General features: G+C 38.8%; 1 protein-coding gene across 7 annotated transcripts in view; it reads left to right on the plus strand.

The window, feature by feature from the left end:
- The window catches only part of LOC139821550 (uncharacterized), a 54239-nt gene extending 31618 nt beyond the window's left edge, over nt 1-22621 (plus strand). For 2 of the 7 annotated variants that reach the window (XR_011734286.1, XR_011734285.1), the window contains 6 exons: nt 2879-3083; nt 3331-3403; nt 3506-3842; nt 4426-4630; nt 4974-5046; nt 5149-8198. Coding sequence is in view for 3 of the 7 variants with exons in the window: in XM_071792674.1 (XP_071648775.1) it covers nt 20491-21333 (843 nt within the window). In the remaining 4 variants the exon portion in view is untranslated. The other 5 variants (XM_071792674.1, XM_071792675.1, XR_011734287.1 and 2 more) reach the window with 4 other exon arrangements.
- Nucleotides 22622-24158: the final 1537 nt, after the last annotated feature.

Here is a 24158-nt window from a genome sequence, read left to right on the forward strand (position 1 = left end):
CAATGTTAATCAATTTTTAATTTAATAAACACTAATTTAATGAACTAGACAACATAATAATGATGAAAAAGCCGTTTGCCGAATGGAAGAACAGTGCTCCCCGAAAAAGCAAAAACCAAAAAAAAATTCTTGACACAAAAAAGTATGATTTTAATCAGAATGTCGGTAATTTTGTGATTTTATTACAAAATTCCCTATCATTAAAAGCAGAATCCCACATCTATTTAGTACTGTATTAGATAAAAAAGAAATATATTGTTAGCTGTCTGCAAATTGTTCATCCTCTGACATACTCAAATACTTACCTACATTGGAAACAATTAAAGATAAACAAACTTAAAAATATATCGATAGAAAGTATATAAGACCATGGATAAAATCTAAACTTCAGGAATTCCCAGAAAATTAAGAAGAATTAGAGTATCACCAAGTTAAAATGCTTGATTTTGCTTCAATTTATATAGAGAAAAGACTACCAAAGTTTAGACTTTATAAAAAGTTATATACATATTGTTGACCCCGAGATCAGCTGAGCCGTTGAATCGTCAAAATAACGGATTTCTCAGATAACCGATTAGGCCAGCGGATTTTTGGACTCTTTACCGAAGTTCGAGAAATTTCTTAGCTGGGCGAGAATAAAATCCCAAACTTCCGAGTGCGATTAAACAAATAAAAAAGTTTTAGTAATACAAAAGTTAATACAAAAGATGTTCAAATTAATTAGTAGAAAAGGATAATACAATAATATCGTGTTATAAATACATATGTGCATATGTGCGTGCCGTAACGTGGAAATTAGCCCGGTGTAACTAAAGCGTATCTTTTACGCGAGATATACGGATTGAAATAGGAAGAGTCGAGTGTCCGTAATAAATTGCCGTAACATATGCCCGAGGCATCGTTAGCGTCATAGACGAGAAGGTATTGTTGTACGAGATGACTGTTGTGCGCGATTAGACACACGTCATTGGACAAGGACAAATTTGTATATCTAGGCTGACTTACGTCAGCTTTTTTCCTTTTATACGGAGATGCAGCTTCTTTCCAGGAGCATGGAAAGCATGTGCGCTTTCTGGAGAGATTTGTGCGCGCTTTGGATCGTGTAGACGTGGCTGAACCTCGCTACTATCGTTATTGCATGTAATTGCATTTTTCACTGGCAGGAAGCTGAATGTGCGACACGGCTGCTGCGTACTGAGCAAGCTCGAGCCGAAAACCAGTTGTTAATCGTTTAGTCCTCACGTGCAGACAAGAACACTTCTCTATGTTGGTTGCGTATTCTTGTGCGATTCGCATTAATTGGAACTACCGTTTACTTTCTTCATTTTTGCTAGAATATTATTAAGTTCGTGTAAAAAATTTCTCTTCCCATTTTTAAGAAAAATTATACTTATCTGAATTTTTCGAAAAAACAAATAAAAAAATTATTTTCTGAATAAAAGAAGCATAGTCAATGATAACTATTTTAGTTTGCTAAAAGTGCTACAAAAATGTATAACTTTACTTTTAACTTTATTTGACAGATACGCCAAATCTTTTGCACCCACGTTAATAATAAGATTCTACTGTATTATCTCGCAATTTCATATATGTATGTGTATCTATGTGCATCCACTAATAATTATATTTAAAAAAAAATAGATTTTTTGTATTAAATACACACAGGATGTCTCTTGAATAAAGTTCCGATAACAAATTATTTAAAGTAGACTTTCCTTTTGCGAAACGTTAATTAAAAATTTGCAATTTATGTCCAAGCAATTCAATACCAGTGTATTTAAATTTAATTAATTTCATCTAAAAATACTTTCTTGTTATTTTAACGAAAAAATTTTTTAAAGCTTATAAGAAATATTGGTTAAAATTTGATATAGCAATATAGTAGGATATCCTGTGTATTATTAATATGTAAAATATAATGTTTTATAGGTATATATTATAATGTTAGAGCTATATTACTATGAAAAGTAAGGTAAAATTTCTACATTGCGTACGATAATAGCGCATTGTAATCGATTTTTATAACTATTTGTAATTTTCCACTAAGCAATATTATTTTGTGACTTTTTCTATCAAAAGATTTCTAATTAAGCGATGTTGGAAACGTTCTCTAGCGTCTTATTTACGCAGAAAAAGTATTCGTTCCTGAGAGCGTGATGTGAGAAACACCAGCTTCGTTGATAAATTAAAGAGAAATTGAATAGACTCCGGAAGCGTCGAGGGTAATCGTGCAAATCCGATAATTCACCGATTTGATTAATGAATTCGTGTCAGTCGATTAAAGACGAAACGCTTTGTTCAATCTGTTCCGGTCAATCTGGAGACCGCAAATTAGCGCGCCTATGAAATCGACAACAATGGTGCGTTGTAAAAAAATTTCTTGGCACTTTCGTTGACTTTCCCGGAGATTTGCTCTAAACGACATACCGCACCGATATTAGTGTACTATTTTCTGTGACATTATTTATATTTACGATTGGCACGTTTTCATAATTTTAATCTTAAATTATTTCCTCTGTAGTTCAATATTCAATATCAATTCTATATTTTACATAATAGATCCGATTTTTTCTCGCTTCTTTTGCAAGTATTCTCTTATCATTGTATAAACTGTTGAAATCAAACTTACTTAATCATGAACTCTACTCTTTTCATAACAATAAAATTTTATAAAGAACAATCTCTCCAAAAGAACCGATCAATTTAGTTTCGGACAGCGTGCCTATTGATCTCATCCACACACGAGGCTGTACTGTTACATGTACACATCTGCGCCTTTTACACGCGACATCCGTGATTCTGCTTAATTGGCGTTTTGAAAAGAACTTTTCCAGTAGAATTGTCTCACTGACCGTGCGACCGCTTTCTCGTTTTGCAGAAAGGCCAGACGAAAGGAGAAGGATGCGGGAACGTACGCCGACAATGGAAGAAACAGTGATTATTTATTACGTGGACAAAGAGAAGACGCATTATCGGATAAAACTTAAAAAACCGCCGGGAAGCGTCACTCTAGCCGATTTCAAGGTTTATTTAAATTGACCAATTTACAAGTACTTTTTCAGGACAATGGACGATGAATTTGGGTAAATGTCAACACGACACACACACACACGCGCAGGCGCGCACGCGCGCACGCGCGCGCACACACACACACACACACACACACACACACACACACACACACACACACAGGTAAACTTGTAAATTGGGATACATGAAAAGAATAATTATTAAAATCTGTATGTGATATATTTGTTAGTCTTTAATTGCGATTGAGAAAGTCATTAGTTTCAACATTTATACTTATACAAAGCATTTTATCTATTCTAGTGAGATGAAAAAAGAGATAGTCGATGACGATGATCATCTGCCACTCTCTGCCAACGGCCGAGTTGTCTCTTACGTAAGATTTAAAAATATCTTTTTTAATAAATACTATTTAAATTCCTACAGCTTGTTATGACAAAATGGAAATATTATATGAAACGATACTTTTGTAATACAGTTGCAATCCGCTAAAGGTAGCAATGTCTCCGATGGTGCGTCTCGATGTACAGACCCTATGACACATAGTGATGATAGTGATAATGTAGATCATGCTGCATCTCCAATTACCAAAAAGGAAGCACTAAAAATTTTGATTGAGGCGCTCGAGGCAGAGCCTAAAAAGAAATTGCAAATTTCGAAAATATACGATTATGCTGAAGAGAATTATCCGAGATTTATTAGAAAAATTAAATGGAAAGACAGACTAAGAAGAGAACTTTCAGATAAAGATAACAAACATTTATTTAAATTAGGAAGAAGAGGACCAGGACGAGGTCGATATTGGATATTACAAGGTGAGTACATTCAAAAAATGTTCACTTTCTAATACGTTATGATATATTGTTATCAAAACTACTTTATCTCTATTACGATGTTCCGCGCAAAAATTGGATAAGATAAAATATATTAAGAGTATTCATAAGTTTTCACATTTAAAGTCTGACTCTGCGTCTCTTTCTAACTGTCCCCCTCCCTAGAAATAGACCAAGAGTGAGTTTAATCGGAGAATCGCGTTAATCGGAAACTGTGATATCGGGCCTAACGACTGGTTGAAAGAAAAAAGTCGGACGCGATCAACTACCGTGGATTCGCGTACCGCGTTGAAAAGCGATAAGTGCGTACCTTGCAATTTTGCGCTACGACGCACCGTTCGCGCGAGACACGCTCCATCACCTTCTTTCCATTTCCGCGATGCGACGCGCCGCCGCGCTCCGTCGCGTTATCTTGTTCGGCGATGGGAAATTACTCTACGGGGGCGCCTTCTTGACTATATGGCCTAGTTTACACCAATCGCTTGATATGCGTATCAACTAGTGAATAACTAGTAAACCAGTGGAATTGTCTCACTGACCGTGCGACCGCTTTCTCGTTTTGCAGAAAGGCCAGACGAAAGGAGAAGGATGCGGGAACGTACTCCGACAATGGAAGAAACAGTGATTATTTATTACGTGGACAAAGAGAAGACGCCTTATCGAATAAAACTTAAAAAACCGCCGGGAAGCGTCACTCTAGCCGATTTCAAGGTTTATTTAAATTGACCAATTTACAAGTACTTCTTCAGGACAATGGACGATGAATTTGGGTAAATGTCAACACGACACACACACACACACACACACACACACACACACACACACACACACACACACACACACACACACACACACACACACACACACACACACACACACACACACACACACACACACACACACACACACACACACACACACACACACACACACACACACACACACACACACACACACACACACACACACACACAGGTAGACTTGTAAATTAGGATACATGAAAAGAATAATTATTAAAATCTGTATGTGATATATTTGTTAGTCTTTAATTGCGATTGAGAAAGTCATTAGTTTCAACATTTATACTTATACAAAGCACTTTTTCTATTCTAGTGAGGTAAAAGAAGAGATAGTCGATGACGATGATCCTCTGCCATGCTCTGCTAACGGCCGAGTTGTCTCTTGGGTAAGATTTAAAAATATCTTTTTTAATAAATACTATTTAAATTCCTATAGCTTGTTATGACAAAATGGAAATATTATATGAAACGATACTTTTGTGATACAGTTGGAATCCGCTAAAGGTAGCAATGTCTCCGATGGTGCGTCTCGATGTACAGACCCTATGGCACAGTGATGCTAGTGATCTACACGACCGTGTAGATCATGTAACTCCACTTACCGCAGAGGAAATACGAAATATTATAATTAAGGCGCTCGAGGCAGCCCCCAGAAAAAAACTACAAATTCGTAGTATAAATATTTCGAAAAATATCCGAAGTATATTGGAAAAAGTGTGCAAGTAGAAACCTGCATTGCTTCCTTTAAGTTTTTAAGAGTGCAAGTAGAAACTTGCACATTGCTTCCTCATAGTTTTTAAGTGTGCAAGTAGAAACTTGCACATTGCTCCCTCATAGTTCTTAAGTGTGCAAGTAGAAACCTGCACATTGCTTCCTTTAAGTTTTTAAGAGTGCAAGTAAAAACTTGCCAAGTAAAAACTTGCACATTGCTTCCTCATAGTTTTTAAGTGTGCAAGTAGAAACTTGCTCATTGCTTCCTCATAGTTCTTAAGTGTGCAAGTAGAAACCTGCACATTGCTTCCTTTAAGTTTTTAAGTGTGCAAGTGGAAACTTGCACATTGCTTTATTATAGTTTTTAAGTGTGCAAGTAGAAACTTGCTCATTGCTTCTTCATAGTTTTTAAGTGTGCAAGTAGTAACCACAGACATTTTAAAATAATTAGCTTTAAATAGTTCGTTTAAAATAAAACCCTAACAAAAATTGTCTTAAAACTTATATTAATCCGATTCGCCTTAATCTACCGTAAGTTATTGGATGGATAGCCGATCCTCAAAACTGATCCTCAAAAAATTTAAATTCGACGTTTTCGAACATAAGCAACACATTGGTATCGAAAACTCAAAAAACAATTTTTACTTCGGTCTTTTCTACCCCTATTTCATATATAATTCTTTTAAATTCGGTTGATTAGACTTAGCTTTATATGCGATCAAAATTATGGACCTTTGATCGCGTATAAAGCTGGTTCTAATCAACCAATGTCATCAAAAACTCCAAAAACAATTTTTACTTCGGTATTTTCTACCCCTATTTCATATATAATTCTTTTAAATTCGGTTGATTAGACTTAGCTTTATATGCGATCAAAATTATGGACCTTTGATCGCGTATAAAGCTGGATCTAATCAACCAAATATTAAAAAATTATATATAAAATAGGGGTAGAAAAGACTAAAGAATACAATAAAATTTGAAATAAATCGATATCTCAATATTTGCGGAAATTAGAGCAACCACGGACATTTCTAAAAAAAATTAAAATTTTTTTTAAAAAGGACTCCTTTACCGATCATCGCCAAATTCAATACCAACCTTCCTTGAACGAGACTCTATCGATTAAAAAAAAAACAGCCCAATATCTCAATATTTGCGGAAGTTAGAGCAATCACGAACATTAAATCTGCACATACACACATACAGACATGCGATTTTAATGCAATATTTCGACATTTTAGAACACTCTGAACATATTGGCAGAAAAAACTCAAAAACCAATCTCTTTGTTGGTTTCTTCTACCCCTATTTCATATATAATTCATTTAAATTTGATTGACTAGACCCAACTTTATGCGCAATCAAAGGTTCATATATGAAATTCATGAAAACAAAGCTTCCACTATGAGGAAGCAAAATAGGGGCTTTTATTCAAAAAATAAAGCTGACCTTGCAATTTTTTAACGCCTCCACTTACAAAAAATGTACACACTATGTAATGACCCCCTCAAAATCATGCAACTTTTGTATACAGTGTTTCTTAAGTGATGTCGAAAACTTCGGAAAGTAAAAAGAAGGCATATACTGAAGCAAGAAAAATAATAAAAATATTAGAATCTAATTAGTATCTATTTCTAACACCGTCATTACACTTATCTCACTGTTACGATCGCATATATTGCATTTTTTGTAACAAAATCTTTTATTCTCTCGTCAGATTAGGGCTATGGTCAGCGTGACGCTACAAATGCTTTGGAGCGTTCTTCTTCTCTTTCTTTTTTGCTTCAAAGCATTTGTAGCATCACGTTGACCGTAGCCTAGATAACAGTAAATATAATATCCATTTAACTAAAGAATTGTTACATATTAGTGAATAGGAAAATTAATGTATGCGGACATGTAACATTGAAAAACCGGCGTAAGGTTTTTCAATATGTCGCAGACAAACTATAGAAAAGCTTGCAAATATCCATACCCATTTATATTTGTTAAAACTAACAAAATAATTTGAAGACCATTCAACATAATACCGAAGTCTTAAAGTCATTTAAGAAATATCATGTACAATTATCATTTATAAAATGTCTCTAATTTATCAAAATTCTGCAGCTGAAAATTTTATATAATTATATTTAATAAGCAAAAAATCCATATACGTATGTATATATACGTTTTATCATGTAATAAAACGCACGCGGGAGATTCCGGTTGTAAATAATAAATTTATATGACAATAAGTCAAGATAAACAATGAAAAAGTATAAGAGCGAACTGCCTGTTATATTATAAAATTAGTCTCTTATAACCGATCTAAACACGACTAAAGGTAATAATCCATTATACAAATAACTTTCTTAAAATTAACTATCTTCCTCTCTTACTCATTATAAGCAGTGAAACAAACGTCTGAATCAGCATTCAAATATGCGTCTTTTGATCCTCTAAGAAAGCGTAAAATTTATTAGGAAAACATGAGCGAGCAAAGGTATCAAGACACGTGTTTCAACTCTCGTCTAACTTCTTAGCCTAATTATCTCGGAGAAAGTGTAAAAATGAAAAGATCGTTAGCTAAATTACGAGAGAATTATTAGGAAACGCACAGACGCTTCTCGCCGTCTCACAGTAGGCCAAAACGGCAATCTAGCTGGACAAAAGTCGATTTTCGAAGATTACTATTTCTTAAAATAAATAATTATATTTATAAGAAAGACATCTGAGATAGTTCATTTTCTACAAAATATTTACTATTTATACTTCTAGTTGTGTTATAACAATCGTTTGAATAAGTCGTATAAATGTAATCTCAAACACGCGGCAATGTCCACCTTCGCAGATTCTCCTCTGGGAACGATCTTCGTTACGTGTCAGCCGGCGGGTCAGTCGGCGACCTCGTGAGTCTCGTCTTGTGCCTCGTGCGTATCTCCATCCCTCGGGCTAGCTGCTGTGGTACCAAGTCACCATCACTTACGCTGAACGTAGGTGTTACATTGTTAATAGATTGCCAATAGATGCCCGGTTTCTTCACCGTCGGATATATTTATCTTTAGGATTTTTTTTGCTACTAAGGTATTTATATTCTTTGTATATGTTGACAGGACTCCCATTACTGAATTTTGCAGCTTAACTATATTCTAAATGTCGAGTTACTGGTACTCGATGCGAGAATCAAATGGTTTTCATGGGCATAAATCATCGCTTGCGAACAGATGATGAATACATTAAGTTAGACGATAAAAATCATGACAAGGGGCCGACTCCATCTCGTTTACCTATGGGTCTAGTTTCGCAAGTGCCCTTTGAGCATATGCACTCGATTTGTATAGGTACCGTCAAAAAATTATTGACTGCATGGATTACTGGAAAGTATAAAAAAAAATAGAATTATCAAATCAAAATGTAGATATAATTTCAAATCGACTTCAACGTATTGAACGGTATTGTCCGCGAGAATTTGCGAGAAAGCCAAGATCATTGGCTGATTATAAAGATTATAAGGCAACTAAAGGTCGTCAATTTGTTTTGTACACTGGACCAGTCGTTTTGCAAGGTGTTATGGAAAAACAAGGTTAAATGCATTTTTTACTTTTTCATGCGGCGATACGTGCATTGACGTCACTCACCGATTTCGCAAACATTGTTGTTTTTTGCCAAGCTTGCTTTAGAAAAATTTGTTGAAAAATGTCCTCAATTGTATAAAAGCACTTTTCTCTTGTACAATAACATTCATGCATTGTTACATTTAACAACAAATGTCGAAATTGTCGAACGCCTAGGACCTCTGGGCTCTTTCTCAGCTTTTCCGTATGAAAATAATATAACGTTCTTCAAGAAATATAGAAAACCTCATCGTCCTCTGCAACAATTTTTCTATAGAGAAGCTGAGAAAGAAGAACGAGAGAAATTAAAACCTGTAATTGATACCGATAACATTAAATGTTTTGGAAGCACGACGAAGGTCCTTTATCTTTAGAATTTTTAATGCATGGTTCTCAATATAAAAATGTAGGTAACTTTTATAATTAAACAAATTTCAACGAATCTTTGTATTTAAAAAGTTTAACTAAAAATTGCAGATTTTTAAATCTTTTCTACGAAAATATTTTAATTTTTAATTTAAATTTATAAACAATCTGTATATGTACCTATAGAAGAAAGTCTTCTATTATAAGATACCACATCTATTTTGCGTGATTGCCGGAAGTTATGTGCTTTAACTTTCACAAATTTGGAGATATTGATCTATTTCTAATTTTATTATATTTTTCAGTCTTTTCTACTCCTATTTCATATATATTTTTTTAAGATTTAGTTGATTAGACCCAGTTTTATCAAAGGTCCATAATTTTGATCGCATATAAAGTCAATTGTATGTCTAATTAACCGAATTTAAAAGAATTAATTTTTTAATCGATAGAGTATCATGTAAGGAAAATTGGGATTCAATTTGGCAATGATCGGTAAAGCGGTTCTTTTTAAATAAAATTTTGAGTTTTTATAGAAATGTTCGTATATGCTTTCACTTCCGCAAATTTGGAGATATCAATCTATTTCTAATTTTATTATATTTGTGACGATACGCGTATTCGTCACTAGCGCTACGGCCCTGACGACCACCTAGCGCCTATCCAACGTGCACTCCTGTGCCCGAGCGGTGGGACAGCCCGAGCGGTGGAGCAGACCGAGCAATGGGGCAGCCCCCACCGCCCTCACTCGGGGTATAAATAGGGGACTCGAGCCGACTCAAGTCACCAGTCCTGTCCGACTCCTGCTTCCGACACGACCGCTCTCCGAGACCGCTTTCTAGGTTGGGTGCCCCCAACCTCGTCCTCCGTACAGGGAACGGGTGCCCCCGTTCTCACCTGGGTGCCCCCAAGGTACGGGCCTCCCCAACTGGGTGCCCCCGGTTGGTATTACCTGCCCTTTCCTGCCTCTGGGTCGGGCGCCCCCGACCCCTTCCGCCGTACGAAAGACGGGTGCCCCCGTCTTCGAGCCGGGTGCCCCCGGTGTACGGGCCGCTCAGTCGGGCGCCCCCAACTGAGCTCCTGACCGTCCTACCTGATAGATATAAGCCGCGCCTCCACGAATCCGTAAGGCCACCGGGCCTCCGTGCTTGTCCGCGAATCCGTCTCTGCTAATTGTGAACTCGTTTACTCAAGGCAACCGCGCGCCTCCGTAAATTCAATCCCAACCTTCCTTACATGATACTCTATCAATTAAAAAATATAATTCTTTTAAATTCGGTTAATTAGACTTACAAATGGCTTTATATGCGATCAAAATTATGGACCTTTGATCGCATATAAAGCTGGGTCAAATCAACTAAACCTTAAAAAATTATATATGAAATAGAAGTAGAAAAAACTGAAAAATATAATAAAATTAGAAATAGATCGATATCTCCAAATTTGCGAAAATTAAAGCATAAACAAACATTTCTGCAAAAATTCAAAATTTTATTAAAAAAAGAACCCCTTGATTATTAGCAATTTTTATTAATTCTGTTGTATTCTTCAGTTTTTTCTACCCCTATTTCATATATAATTCGTTAAGATTTGGTTGATTAGTTCTGGGAGTTATAAAAATTTCGGTAAATTTGGCACATACACACACACACACATATATACACACATACATACAGACATTTTTTAAAATTGCAATTTTTCGACGTTTTAGAACATTCTGAACACATTCAAAAAAACAAAAAAAATTTTTTTTACGAAAACAAAGCTTCCTCTATGAGGAAGCAAAAACGTCAAATCATTACTCTAGCAGCGCTTGAGAAATAAAGTATTCTGCTTATATTGAAACTTCAAATTAGATAAATATAGACTATATAAAGAAAGGTATATATTTTTTAATTCCATTAACAAATCTTATAATAGTTTTTTTAATAATATAGCGGTGTTGTTTTTTTTCCCCCAAGTCAAATTGCCTTTTTTAATAATTTAATCGCCCGTATATGAATTCAAAATTAATAATGAATTTAAGTACAATGATAGTGCTATTTCCGCATATATGCACGAAAGTATTTCATCTTCTGCCGATTGCGATGAGTTAAAAAACAATACCTCACAATATAGTAAAGAACCCCGTACGCATGACTCATCTAAAGAAAATACGTGCTCTAGTATTTTGTATACTTCGGGAATTTTGGGAGACGTACTTGAATAATGGCACAAGGTTACTCAGTGGCTAGACCAACGCGTTTAATGATTATTTCAAGAAGACATTTCCAAATTGCGTCTTACGCTTTTTAGAGCATAAATGCTATAATAAATAATTGAACACGAAGTTTTTCGTGCCAAAAACGCAATGTAAAAACAGTCACTGTGTACTGTGTACATTTGTAAGTATAATGTGCCATAAAAACCGTTTCGTGACAACACTAAAAGTGTTACTCAGCGAAAATATAGAACACGACCCAGACGAGATTCATCCCAGCACCCACTTTCTTCGCAATTAAAATACTGTACTAATTATATGATTTTTATTACAGAGACAACAACCCACTTACTGATGACTTACTTAAATTACTCCCTTCTTATCTGCATTTGGAAGTAATTTACTTGTCCTGTGGTACCCTCACTGCTTCTATGTTAGAATTATTAGAGCAGTGCAAGAAGTTAAAAGTTATATTTTGACTCTATAACGATCAATATTTATGATAATTATATCATAGTAAAACAATTTCCTAAACTACAAGACACTCTCTTCTTATCTCCACTTGGAAGAAATATATTTGTGCTGTGGTACCCTCACTGCTCAGAGTTACTCACTTTAACCCTTTGGACCAACGGCTTAACATCTCTCCGAAAAACGGAGCCCAGTTTTCTCCGCACAAGGGCCTCAATCTTGCACGGAGGAGCGCAGCTTTCGGAAAAGCTTTGTTTTAATTAGACATTGGCTATCCTAAAATTAGGATTAGATTGTCTCCTTTTATTTTATAAAACATTACCAGTGCGGACTCTGTTCCTTGAAAAGATAGTCCCAGCACCCACCAGCGTAGCCGGTGCGGACTCTATCTTCAAAAGAAAACAGTCCCAGCACCCACTGGTTTGCGTATAAATTACCAAAAATCACGCGCGAATCTGCTTCAGAGTTACAGACCTTATATGATAAAGTTAATGTCGCGGTATTTTCACTGAAAAATTTAAATCGACGGCCCGACAAATTGTGGAACGATGTCCTCGTTCACCTCATTGTGCAAAAATTAGATCCGATAACGCATAAAGCGTGGAACGTAAAGTCGAGCGATACCGATGCCCCACAGTCATACGAAGATCTTTGTCGTTTTCTTAAATCTCGTATTCGCGCGTTAAAAGACTGCGATCGTTTCATTGACCAAAACCGCTTCGAAATCTGCGACCGCCTCGCGAGTGCACGCCGCCACCGCTCTCGCCAATGACTCGACTCCGTGTCCGTTGTGTAAAGTTCAACATTTTATAAATCTGTGTCCTGTGTTTATCAGCAAGAATGCGAGTCAGCGTCGTGAAACTATTAAACAACATAAACGTTGTTTTAATTGCTTAAGCGCTAAACATTCCGTCCAGAATTATCGAAGTAAATATTCATGTCGCGTTTGTCATAAAAAAAACATCATTCAATGTTACATGCTGACTTGAATTCTTGCTCCAGTTCCACGGAAACCGCAATCACTCAAGCTCGTCATCGAAGGAAACTGCGCTGCTTAATTGCTCGTCGCCTCAAATCTCTGATTCGAAATCTGAGGTAAATTCTCTGTTCGCCTCTGCGGCGACAAAAAATCGAATACCGGTCCTACTGGCGACGGCATGGGTCACGGTTCGTCCGGCCGCACCGCCGCGCGCCGTCGTCAGAACTTTACTCGACCAAGGCTCCAAGATAACGTTCATCTCGGAGAACTTGGCGCAAATCTTGCGAGTTAAACGCATTCGCATGCCGATTTCTATTTCCGCCGTCGGCCGAGTTCACGCCGGGACCTTTCAACACGCAACGTATATCTTCATTTCTCTGCGCGCGTCTCTCGTCCCGTTGTTCTCGACAACCGCTCTCATTCTAAAGTCCGTTACATCATATAGTCCGAAACGAAACGCGGATATTTCGTCACTCTTATCTCTCCGATCTACCGCTAGCCGACACGGATCTGACGAGTCTCGACCCCATAAGTCTCATTACTGGAGCCGATCTCTATAATGAGATTATTCTCGATGGCGTTCGCAAGCGTTATACGGCTTCAGAATATTTAGAAGCATTACAGACAGATGTATCAGAACCTGACTTGAGTACAATATTCGCCACTATAAGAAATACGGAACAATACTGGCGTATACCAAGGAGTAATTTAAGATGTATGATGCAAGAGTTCGGATCTGCGACATGGGTAACATAGAGTCCTGCCAAATGGGAAATGCTTGACTTAGTTGCATATCTTCGTCAAGTAAATGGATAGCCTGACGATTCGACGCCCATTAGTGTACTCGTTGCTAAGGATCCCGTGTCAACGTCAAGATTTCTTGAAACCAAATTCAAAGCATTCCTTGATTTTATTTGTTCCAAAGATAACCCGATCGGAAAAGTAGCACATTACTTCTGGCGACGAAAATACCAAGGTAGAGGTATACAACATTTTCATTTATTAATTTCGATTGAAGGTGCGCCAATTATCGGGAAATCTTCTGTTGAAGAAGTTTCTCAATTTATTTTGCAACACTAAGATGTAAAATGCCAGATCCAAAGATTTCACCATTGTTATACAGGCGAGGCAATACGCATCAACGACATAAACATAACGATTATTGTCTTCGTTCTAAAAAAGTAGGACGCAAAACGATTCGTGTGTGTCGTTTCGGGTTTCCTCGTCCTGTCACGAAAACGTTGATTTTGAAAGATGTCATAAGTTCGATAGCAGGTAGGAAACGATTGAAACATAGAAGTAGGCTTTACTATCTTCCTCGAACACATGCTGAGATCAATATAAATGATTATAATCCTATTCTTCTTACTGTATTAGAAGAAAATGTCGATATACAATATGTAAGTGAATCATCATGCGGGTGATTAAGAGCGAGGTTTAAGTCGAGAGTCGTTTTGATCGGGGCCCCGTGTACGTGTTGCGTAGCGATGAAAATTTTCGCCGATCGAAATGGCAGATGCGCGCACAAGTAAACCTTGAAATTTTCCTAGTCTTCAGATACGCTGCCTAATCCGTCAACGTGGCACGTGCGCGGAGAAACCGGCCCAAATTGCTTTACCACATTGGTATGAAACTGAGACGCGATCGGCTATGGTTGTTGCGTCATACGATGCGTGGAATTTCTTGTAAATAAAACCGGTGTCGGATCAAGTGGACCTCGGTTTTCACTCGGACAGTGTTTGCTAATCGCGATAAAATGTCACGTTCTCGAGTATTCAACGTCTATCTCACGGGATCGAGTCGGGAGGAGAGATTGGCGAAATTGAACGTGTACAAGCAGCAAGCGGCGTGGATGATTGGACAGGAGGAAACCGGCACACACGGGATGAAACATATCCAATTAATATTTGGTTTTAAAACTCAAGGCTATTTAGCCGCTATACAGAAACAATTACCCGACGGATTAAACATTCAGATAACCAAGGATCCAAAGGCAATGATTCAATATTGCAGCAACCAAGCCAAAAGAAACGGCGACATTTTCCACATGGGCGAAATACCGAATTACGATAAAAAAAAGGAGCAAGAGACAAACGCAATGTTGTTGGCGGCTCGCGAATGTTTATCCTACGAGGAGGCCATGAGGATGATTGAGCAAAAAAACATTTCCTATTACGTAATAAATTTCAAAAAATTGTCGGCATATTTTACAAATTACTTTGCCGAATCAGACAGATGCGAGTACGAACCTAAAGATTTCACGATACCGTTAATCAAACGGACGAAAAAGTAATCGATAGACAAACGTCTACGCCGCAAAGCAAAGCAGCAGCAACAGCTGCGCCGCCCACTGCAACAGGTGCAGCTACAACTACAACAGGTGCAGCAAGAGGTGGTCCAACCGCTGCGACAACTGCAGCTAACTTTTGTTACAACTGCAGAACCCCTGCAATGGCAGGAATGGCAGCCGTCCGAGGGCCGCAGTCGTAACCGTGCATGGCCTTATTAAATATATCGAAAACATGCGATGATGGCGCTGCCTGAATTAAAATTTTAATGAAAAAATAATAGTATTTTAGATGTAGTAATATTTTAGATACTTTAGTATTTTAGATGCTTCGTCTTCGATCTATTAAGATATCTGCCGCGTTTGACCGTTACAGTACTTGCAGGATATATTTACATATCGCAACGCTTGCGTAATAAATAATAACAATGTTTTAAAAGTGGATGGTAGTTTTACACAAGCTTAGCAGAAAAAAAAGATCGGATGGGTAACTTATACGCGTCAAACTTATATCCAACGCATCAGTACTTTCCTTACACGATAGCTGCATTATACTGTACATAAAAAATTATACATTTAAGATGACTAATAATGATAGCAAAGTAAAAGAGGATATTCATGTAAGAAACTTACATCATGAACCTAATAAAAATTAAAAGAAATTACTCAAACAGGGTTAAAAGCAACATGACATGGGATATACAAATATATCTACTATATATATTTATAGGTCGATATAAATCTGACGATTTAAGTAACATCTTACGAGGTACTGTCACTTATTTCGCGCTACCACATTGTTCTTAATACTAGCTTAATTAGAAATCGCATGCAGGATAATTTAGGAGTTCTTTAGCTAATTGTGAATTAAGTAATCGTATACTGTGCAATATTTCTATGTCAATTGCTACAATAATATCCGACGGGAGAAATCCATTTTTTAATAAACATGTAACGATGCGCCCCAAAACGCATCATTCCCGGCGAGCATCAGCCGGATGCCGCCCGGCCGAACACCCGCCGGGCGAGACAAGGCACGGTGTGCCCTTTTTAAACTGTCAATCTCGCGTATCAGTCCGCAAACGGACTTAGCGCGGCAACCGACTCGAAGCGCCGAGCGGTGCCGAAAACGGCCGAGAGCCACCGAACGCAATCGCGGCGTCGGGGCGCCGTACTTCCCGAACGCTCCACCGCTCCATCGCCTCCATCCCGGCGCGCGCGATTGCCGTCGCGTATACCCCCGCCACGCCGACACGCCACCGCGGGCGTATATAAACCGAGCAATGTTGCTAGGTTTTAGATTCCGCCGTGAGCCAGCAAACCGATCCGACCGATTCTCCGCTGCTCACGGATCCCGAAATCCCACAGTTGAACAACCAGGAGGTAGAGAGTATTCTCTGCCTCTGCCGAGTGAAGCATCTAGGCGATTGACTCGAACTTCCATACGAACACCTGTGACACCGGAGTGAACCAGGGTAAGAGAGTTCTTCTCTTACTCGCCAAGGGTCTTGGCCACCCGGTGCCGCCTCCCGCCTACACGAATCGATGCGCCAGGAAATAGAGAGTACTTCTCTATCTCCGCTAAGGGTCTTAGCCGCTCGATATCACGTCCAATCGCGATCCAGCGCCTTACGCGCTCACTGCCGGCGTTATCCAAACCTGCGATACCGCGTCACCCGCGCCGAAATACTTCAGCGAGCCCGCACGCCCGCCGATCCGCGAAACTCCGCGATCTCCGTGTATCGTCGCTTTACCAGGCGTCCGCAAGCCCCGTGATATCTGCCTATCACCGCCGTTGTAACCGCCTCCGCGATCTACTACCCGTTCCCATCGACTCCGCGATATCTGTACGTCACCGCCATTGTAACCGCGTCCGCGACCTATTACACGTATCCAGCGACTCCGCGATATCTGCATTTCACCGCCATTACAAACTGCGTCCGCGATCTATCACACGTAGCCATCGACTCTGCGATCACTGTAAACCGCCGCTATCGTAACAGCCGACCGCGATCTTTTGTACATATTCACCGCTCCCGCGAGCAACTCTATGTATTCACGCGTAATTGAATAAACCTTACTTTGTTTTGTTATATTTTAACCGAGTCTTGTGCCTTCCTCCGCGCCTACTCCGAACCCTGACCAGCCGCGAGCTAAATCCGCGCTTCGGAAGCTAGGTTGTTTTAAACATATGATCAGGGTATATATTTTATTTATAAGTGATAAACCTGCTTTTTTCGAGCGTTTGTGTTTCAAAGTTGATTTCCTTTTACAATACAAATCATTTACGTCTACGCCGCATTCATGTTGCTAGATTCATTGCTCGTTGTGTATATATTTTTGTTGCATCATTTCACCGTCATTTTCTTTGATGCAAAATTGTCATCGCGGTATTGTGCAAGACTAATGCGTATATACCACGCGGCAACCGTCCGTTTTGTAGCTGAGGGGTTAGTCATTCATTTTTTATCAACATTCGCCGAGTTATTGCAAAAAAAACTAAAATTTTGGTTCCCCAAAAAATAAAATTTTTGCGGTTTTTGCATTTATCTCGTTTCGATTAATAGATAACACTTTTTCGCTTCTGAAAAAGTAGTAGGACTTGAAAAAATGAAGAAAATGAGCGGTGTTCGTTCCGATTCGTCAAAAATTGGTTCCCCCTTCCCCACCCTCAAAAAGCTCTAGGTCTCATGATACGACAACTCAAAAATAAGCTTTTCTAAACACCCCCAACACGCCTAAAAAAAAATAAAAAAGTTCGGATCACTTTCATACCAGAATGTCTAATTTGACTGGCCTAAAACATGAAGAGGTAAACAAACCTCCGGAGTAAACATGCAACATACGATTCCTACACGAGTACTTTCAGAACATAAAGGGTTGGTCGTAGTTTGCAGGTCGCTCGAACCCTTTAAATGCGAAGTCATATGCAAAATCTCGATAATGCCCAAGTTGATCATGCTCGTGAAAAATACCAAACTGACGCTGTACATGGTAAACAGAGACCTAGCTCTTTCGTCCGCCCGTGCGCGAATCGGCGTTCGCCGTCCGCAACGGCGATAAAATAAACACGCGCGGCCAATTTTTTGAGTTCGAACTAGAGACAATAGACTTTATATCCGTCTACGTAATGTTCCAATTAGACCGAAAACATGAATTTTTTTATTTTGTTCCGCGACAAACAACCCTGTCCCGAGGACAGGCAATTGCGGCGCGCCGTGGCCGCATTTATGCAGCGCGTTGTCGTACGTGCACATGTGCATAACGTCGCGCGTGCTGTTAAGGCGCAGTCTCGTGTACCAAGTACTGGGAAAGATCGCCAGATGCAAAAACAAAGAATACCAGACGCATCTGTAGACACCGACCACTACAAGCTGGGCGATACGGGCCAAATTTCGAGCGATATACTTCGCGCACGAAATAAATCCCGTATTCAACTACCAAATAACGAGAAATATGTTCTCCAACGGTAGCGAGATGGCCTCCGCACATCGAGGAATGATACGACTGCGTCCATTGAACGCGAAACCACGTATGATTGATGATCTATAGTATACTGTCCGGTCACAATAGTTTAAGACCCGAAGCGAGACATTTTCAAACGTTCTGAAGGGTCATTGTGACGAACTTGCCGTGAACGCTGCAATTTCGAAGAAGAGCCGGTTAAACGCCGTAACGATTGCTTGCCTGGCGCACGGAAGGCCAAAAAGCCGCACCGAATGGCGCAGACTGCAGACTGCAGCTGCAATCGACCATCAGGCGCCGGCAGAGGAAAAGCGAGGACCGACCATCACGGACCAAATGGTGCTGACAACGCCATTAATCAAGCTGCGAAAATCATCAGGAACGTCGAGAAAGCGGTCCAAGGAAAAGCAGAAAAATGTTAGTGCAACGAGGTCAGGGCCTATCGACCTGACGCAGATGACGGCGAAGCGAGCCGAATAAACTCCGAGAAATACCGGCGAGCGAAAAAAGACTGTAGCGTCGAAGTGAGGTGCAATAAACAGAAATTTGTGCAAAGTGGCGCGAAATAAGATTAGGGTTTAATTGTAATTTGCGAAAAGTTAACAATATTGGTGTAAGACATTGATGGTGCGAAGATTAAATTGGTATTTTCAAGATAATGATAAGTTGCGAAAATTAAGTTTGTAAGGGCGGGATTATTGCGTTGTGCGATATGAGCGTACATTAACGGTATAAAATTTAGTTTTGTTTTGCGAGATTCAAATTTAGAATTGCGACATAAGTTTATTTTCCTTTCTCTTTTCTTCGGATTCCGAAACAAGAAACGGGTAAACATATAATAAAGTTTACTTACAAATTTACATAATAAGCCGTATGTACGAGATTATAGGATAAGGTTATTTACAAGGTTAAGTAGGTGCGAGATTACCCGGAAATGGCGGTAATACCGACAAAACGATTAAATTCCTGACTGCGTGCGGAAAAATAAATTCGGCAATAAATCAAAAAATCATCGTATAGCAAGATTAAGGATCAGTAAGATCCATAGAGAGCGCGATAGGCGATCATGAGAAATAAAGATCATGAATATCGAGTAATAAAAATTTGATATTTTCCTATCATCATAAGTTTTATTTCCCGAAACAATTCGCGAAAATCCAAGATTTCAACGTAACCGAACGGACGATTTTCTGTATCCGATATACACGACCGCTCTGAAGTCGTGTTTCGCAAACCCGGTTCGACACGCGCGAAACGTAATATATCATATCGACACGCTTGAGGAAGTGGAGGACGATGACAAAACAAGGCGAATCATAAGATTCCTCGTCGTGCTCTATGCGTCGTGGGCGTACTCACAATTGCTCACCCGCGAAAAACTATCGAGCATAGAAACGAACAGGATAACGCAACGTTATTACCTGCGTTATGAAAGGGCCTTTAAATTACGGTCTTTTTTACACGAATTCAAATCCCACCCATTGAAAGAACTTTGCGCCGTAGCACACCATGTACTTTCGCCGGAAAAAATCGCGCGAGCCATCCTCGAGCCCGACACACCGTTTGCGCGCGTCGCGCGAATGACGGTGCGCATCAACAACGAACGTCGATTTTGTGAGGAACTCATCAATTTTATCACCAACCACGTAGACGTATTCCCAATGTACGTCGTATGATACGCCAGGGAGTACTACAGGTGGTGCATAGTAAGAAAAGACGCGGTGCCCAGCAGACAAGCGATAACGGTGAGACATGTCGCGGAACGATTACAAAAGATACGCCGCGACATACAAGACAATAGGCCAGTACCATCGTCCTCCCTCCTCCTCCGCCGACGACAACAAAGACGAATCTCAGCCGCGGCTTCCAGGAGTTAGCAGGAAAAGAAAAGGTACATTTATCGTCTCGTCCGACGAAGACGACGACGACGACGACGATCACCACCACCACCACCGCCATGGTTCAGCGTCCGTCGTGCCACCAACGACGGAGAACGACGACAATGACAACAGAGACAACGACCAAGACAAATCTCAGCCGCGGCGTCCAGAAGTTAGGAGAAGAAAAAGAACATTTATCATCTCGTCCGACGAAGACGAGGATGCCTATACACCACCGCCGCCGCCGCTGTCGACGACAAGAGACGAATATCAGCCGCGGCGTCCAAAAGTTAATAGGAAAAGAAAAGGAACATTCGTCGTCCCGTCCGACAAAAACAAATCTCAGCCTTCTGCTACCGCCGCCACTAGTAGCAGTCGTCGTCCTGCTGCTGTGGCGCCGCGACCCATCAGCCTCTCATCCGACAAAGAGTCGAATGGCCGTGCACCACCGTCACCACCGTCACCACCGTCGCCGCCGCTGATGCCGCCGCCAGCCTTACCAATTACAACATCGACGATAATAAACATCGACGACTCGACTATCACCTCGGGCACCTCGACCTCGAGACACTCCAGCCTCTCATCCAACAGAGTCGAATGGCCGTACACCACCGTCACCACCATCACCAACACCACCACCACCACCACCGCCGCCGTCGCTGATGCCGCAGCCAGCCTTACCAATTACATCGACGATAATAAACATCGACGATAATAAACATCGACGACTCGACCACCACCTCGAGCACCTCGACCTCGAGACGCTCCAAGCAGTTGAAAAAAGCAGTAGCAGCAGCCTTACCGTCGAGATCGACGAAAATTAACACACTGAGAAAAATGTCCAGCCACTGTAATCAGAAAAAAGCGTTCAACTACTTTGTCCGATCTATTTCAAACGGATTTGGAGCTGTCCGATGAAGTAATGCATGCCTTTATCCAATGAAATGTAATTTCCGATAATATGCGAATGGAAAATGAGTTGCCGTTTATTTGGTCGTTCAAATTTCATCGGATTCATATCGGACATTGATTTTATCGGGAAAAAACGAACTATTTTATTCGATTAAGCCTAATGTCCGATGTAATATAATCCGATGTAATATGTTATATCCAATCAAAAAATAGCCGATGAAATATAATAGCCGATAAACTCATATTTTGCGCGCAGACATGCAGACATCTTGGCTATAGAGCCGAGACCGCCGAGCCCGCCGAACCGGCCGCGGCGGCCGAGCGACAGCCGAGCGTACGCGTACACGGTCGTCCTTTGTTTCTGGCCTCTGCTCGGTCCTCGCGGAAATCGCGGGTCTTGTGTCTCGTGTCCTTGTGTCCTGCGTTTCAATCTCGAGTCTCAAAACATCTGAACAGTGGCACGTGCTGAGTTAAGTTCCGTTTTGCAAGTGTAGTTTTGCAAGTAATTTTTCACCTCGAGTCTGACATTGCAGTGGCGCGAATTGCATCATCCACTCGCGCGAGTTGGCGAGTGCTGGTTCCCGCTATAATTTTCTGTTATAAGTTCGCATCATTCTTTTTTCGTGTAATGAGCGTAACACAATGAGTGATTCTATTAACCGTCTAACAACAATGAGAGCTGTGTTGGAAAACTTGAACGTGGAAGAAAAAGTTATGGACATTCTCGTAGGTGAGTAATATTACATTTCTCGTATGCATATTCAACAATTAATAGATAATATACTAATAAATAATTTTTTACGGGTTTTGTCATACATGCTTGTTTTAACAATAGCATTTTCATGTGCATGCATTGTCTATTCTTACTTTATTTTATTGTTTTTTTGTGCATAAGAGTTAGCTCTACTAAAATAAGTCAAAGATCGGAAAATTTAAAGAATTGGAAAATTTCCAATGAAAGTTGTCGAAAAGATCGTTATATTCCGATAAAAGATATCAAAAAGATCGGAGGAATTCCGATTACAAGAAATAAACTGTCAGTAGAATAAAGTTCGACTAATATATGTTCGAATATATATATATATATATATATATATATATATATATATATATTCACAAAAAAACACTTATGCACAAAAAACACAATAAAATAAAGTAAAAATAGACAATGCATGCACATGAAAATGTTATTGTTACATATACATATACATATAAATTTTTTCCACGTAATTTTTCAGAGGATGATATAACGATCGACGATTTAAAATGCTTTAGAAAATTGACCTTGATAACTTAATAAAAAAATATGGCCAAAAAAGGAGATTTGGAAAAATATTAGTGGAATGGATGTCGGCATGCCGTCTTTGTATAGACCCCGAACTTCTGATGCCATGGTATATACCTATATAATTTTTCTCTCTATTTTATTTCTATATTTACTCTATTATCTTCTCACATTAGTATTTATTGTTCTTTAATTATTTATTTGTGGTTTACTTAATTTTATACTTATTATTACTTTTTTTATAAAAGAAGCACAAATTTAAAAAATAAAAAAAATAAGAATAAAATAAATACTTTCCATATCTTTGATCTATGTTCATTTTTTTGGCTTTGTTTCTAGTAATTTTTACTTCAAAGAGGTACTTTTTAAATGATTCTTGTGAAATTAAAACATGTTTTTTAATAATACACACACAATTTTGCATTTTTATTTACAATTAGTGCAACATTCTAACTTTATTTTATAACCTATTTTTACTATTAGTACTTCTTTATTTGTTTATTGTATTTATTACAATAATTGTAACTATCGTTACTGTGTTAATACATAAATCACATACATTGTAAATGTAAAATTTACTAAAAGTATTTATGTACTTAATTATTTATGTATACTAAAACAAATGATTTTTTTTCAGGGAATTCGGATGTCCATAAATTAGAGTGACTGGAGCTTTACTCCTTCTCCCTTTCATATTTTCCTATGCTTTTGTGGAGAAAACGTGGAAACCAACAAGGTTAGATGTAGTAGATTCCTTCATCGCTAGAGTTTGCAGCGAAGCGGGCGTTAAAGGACATATTGAGCGTCGACGTAAGTCACTGTCCGAAACAAACAGATCAAGTAAAACCTCTTATTCCGTGCAACCGTATGTTTTGGCAGTAGGCCCAACGTGGGAGCATATTAGTCACGTGCATATAGTAGTAGATGAAGTCTTATATACGTGCGATACTGTAGTTGAAGCGACGGACCTATGTTTTAAGTTATTTCATGCTTTCCATTCCGATTATCCCGCTGAAAGTAGGCATGTGTAGCAACTAATACAACAAAGTTTTTATAAATTGTTTATCAAAGATCACGATGTACACAGACAAACAATTACCAAAGCCTTAGCTGATATTGGTATTAAGTTGCATATAAAAAATATTAAAACATTAAAATATAAATAAAGTAAAAATATATAGTTCTGATATGTTTTAATTTCATTTTGTTTTTACGTGTCTTACATTTTTTACATATTACTAATAAGTAACTGTTTTTTCTTGTGCTAGTATATATATATATATATATATATCATACATTTATACATTTTCCAATCTTTTTTTTTGCCACATTTGCTTACTTTT

The sequence above is a fragment of the Temnothorax longispinosus genome, chromosome 11 (genome assembly GCF_030848805.1).
Source record: "Temnothorax longispinosus isolate EJ_2023e chromosome 11, Tlon_JGU_v1, whole genome shotgun sequence".
Taxonomy (NCBI): Eukaryota; Metazoa; Arthropoda; class Insecta; order Hymenoptera; family Formicidae; genus Temnothorax; species Temnothorax longispinosus.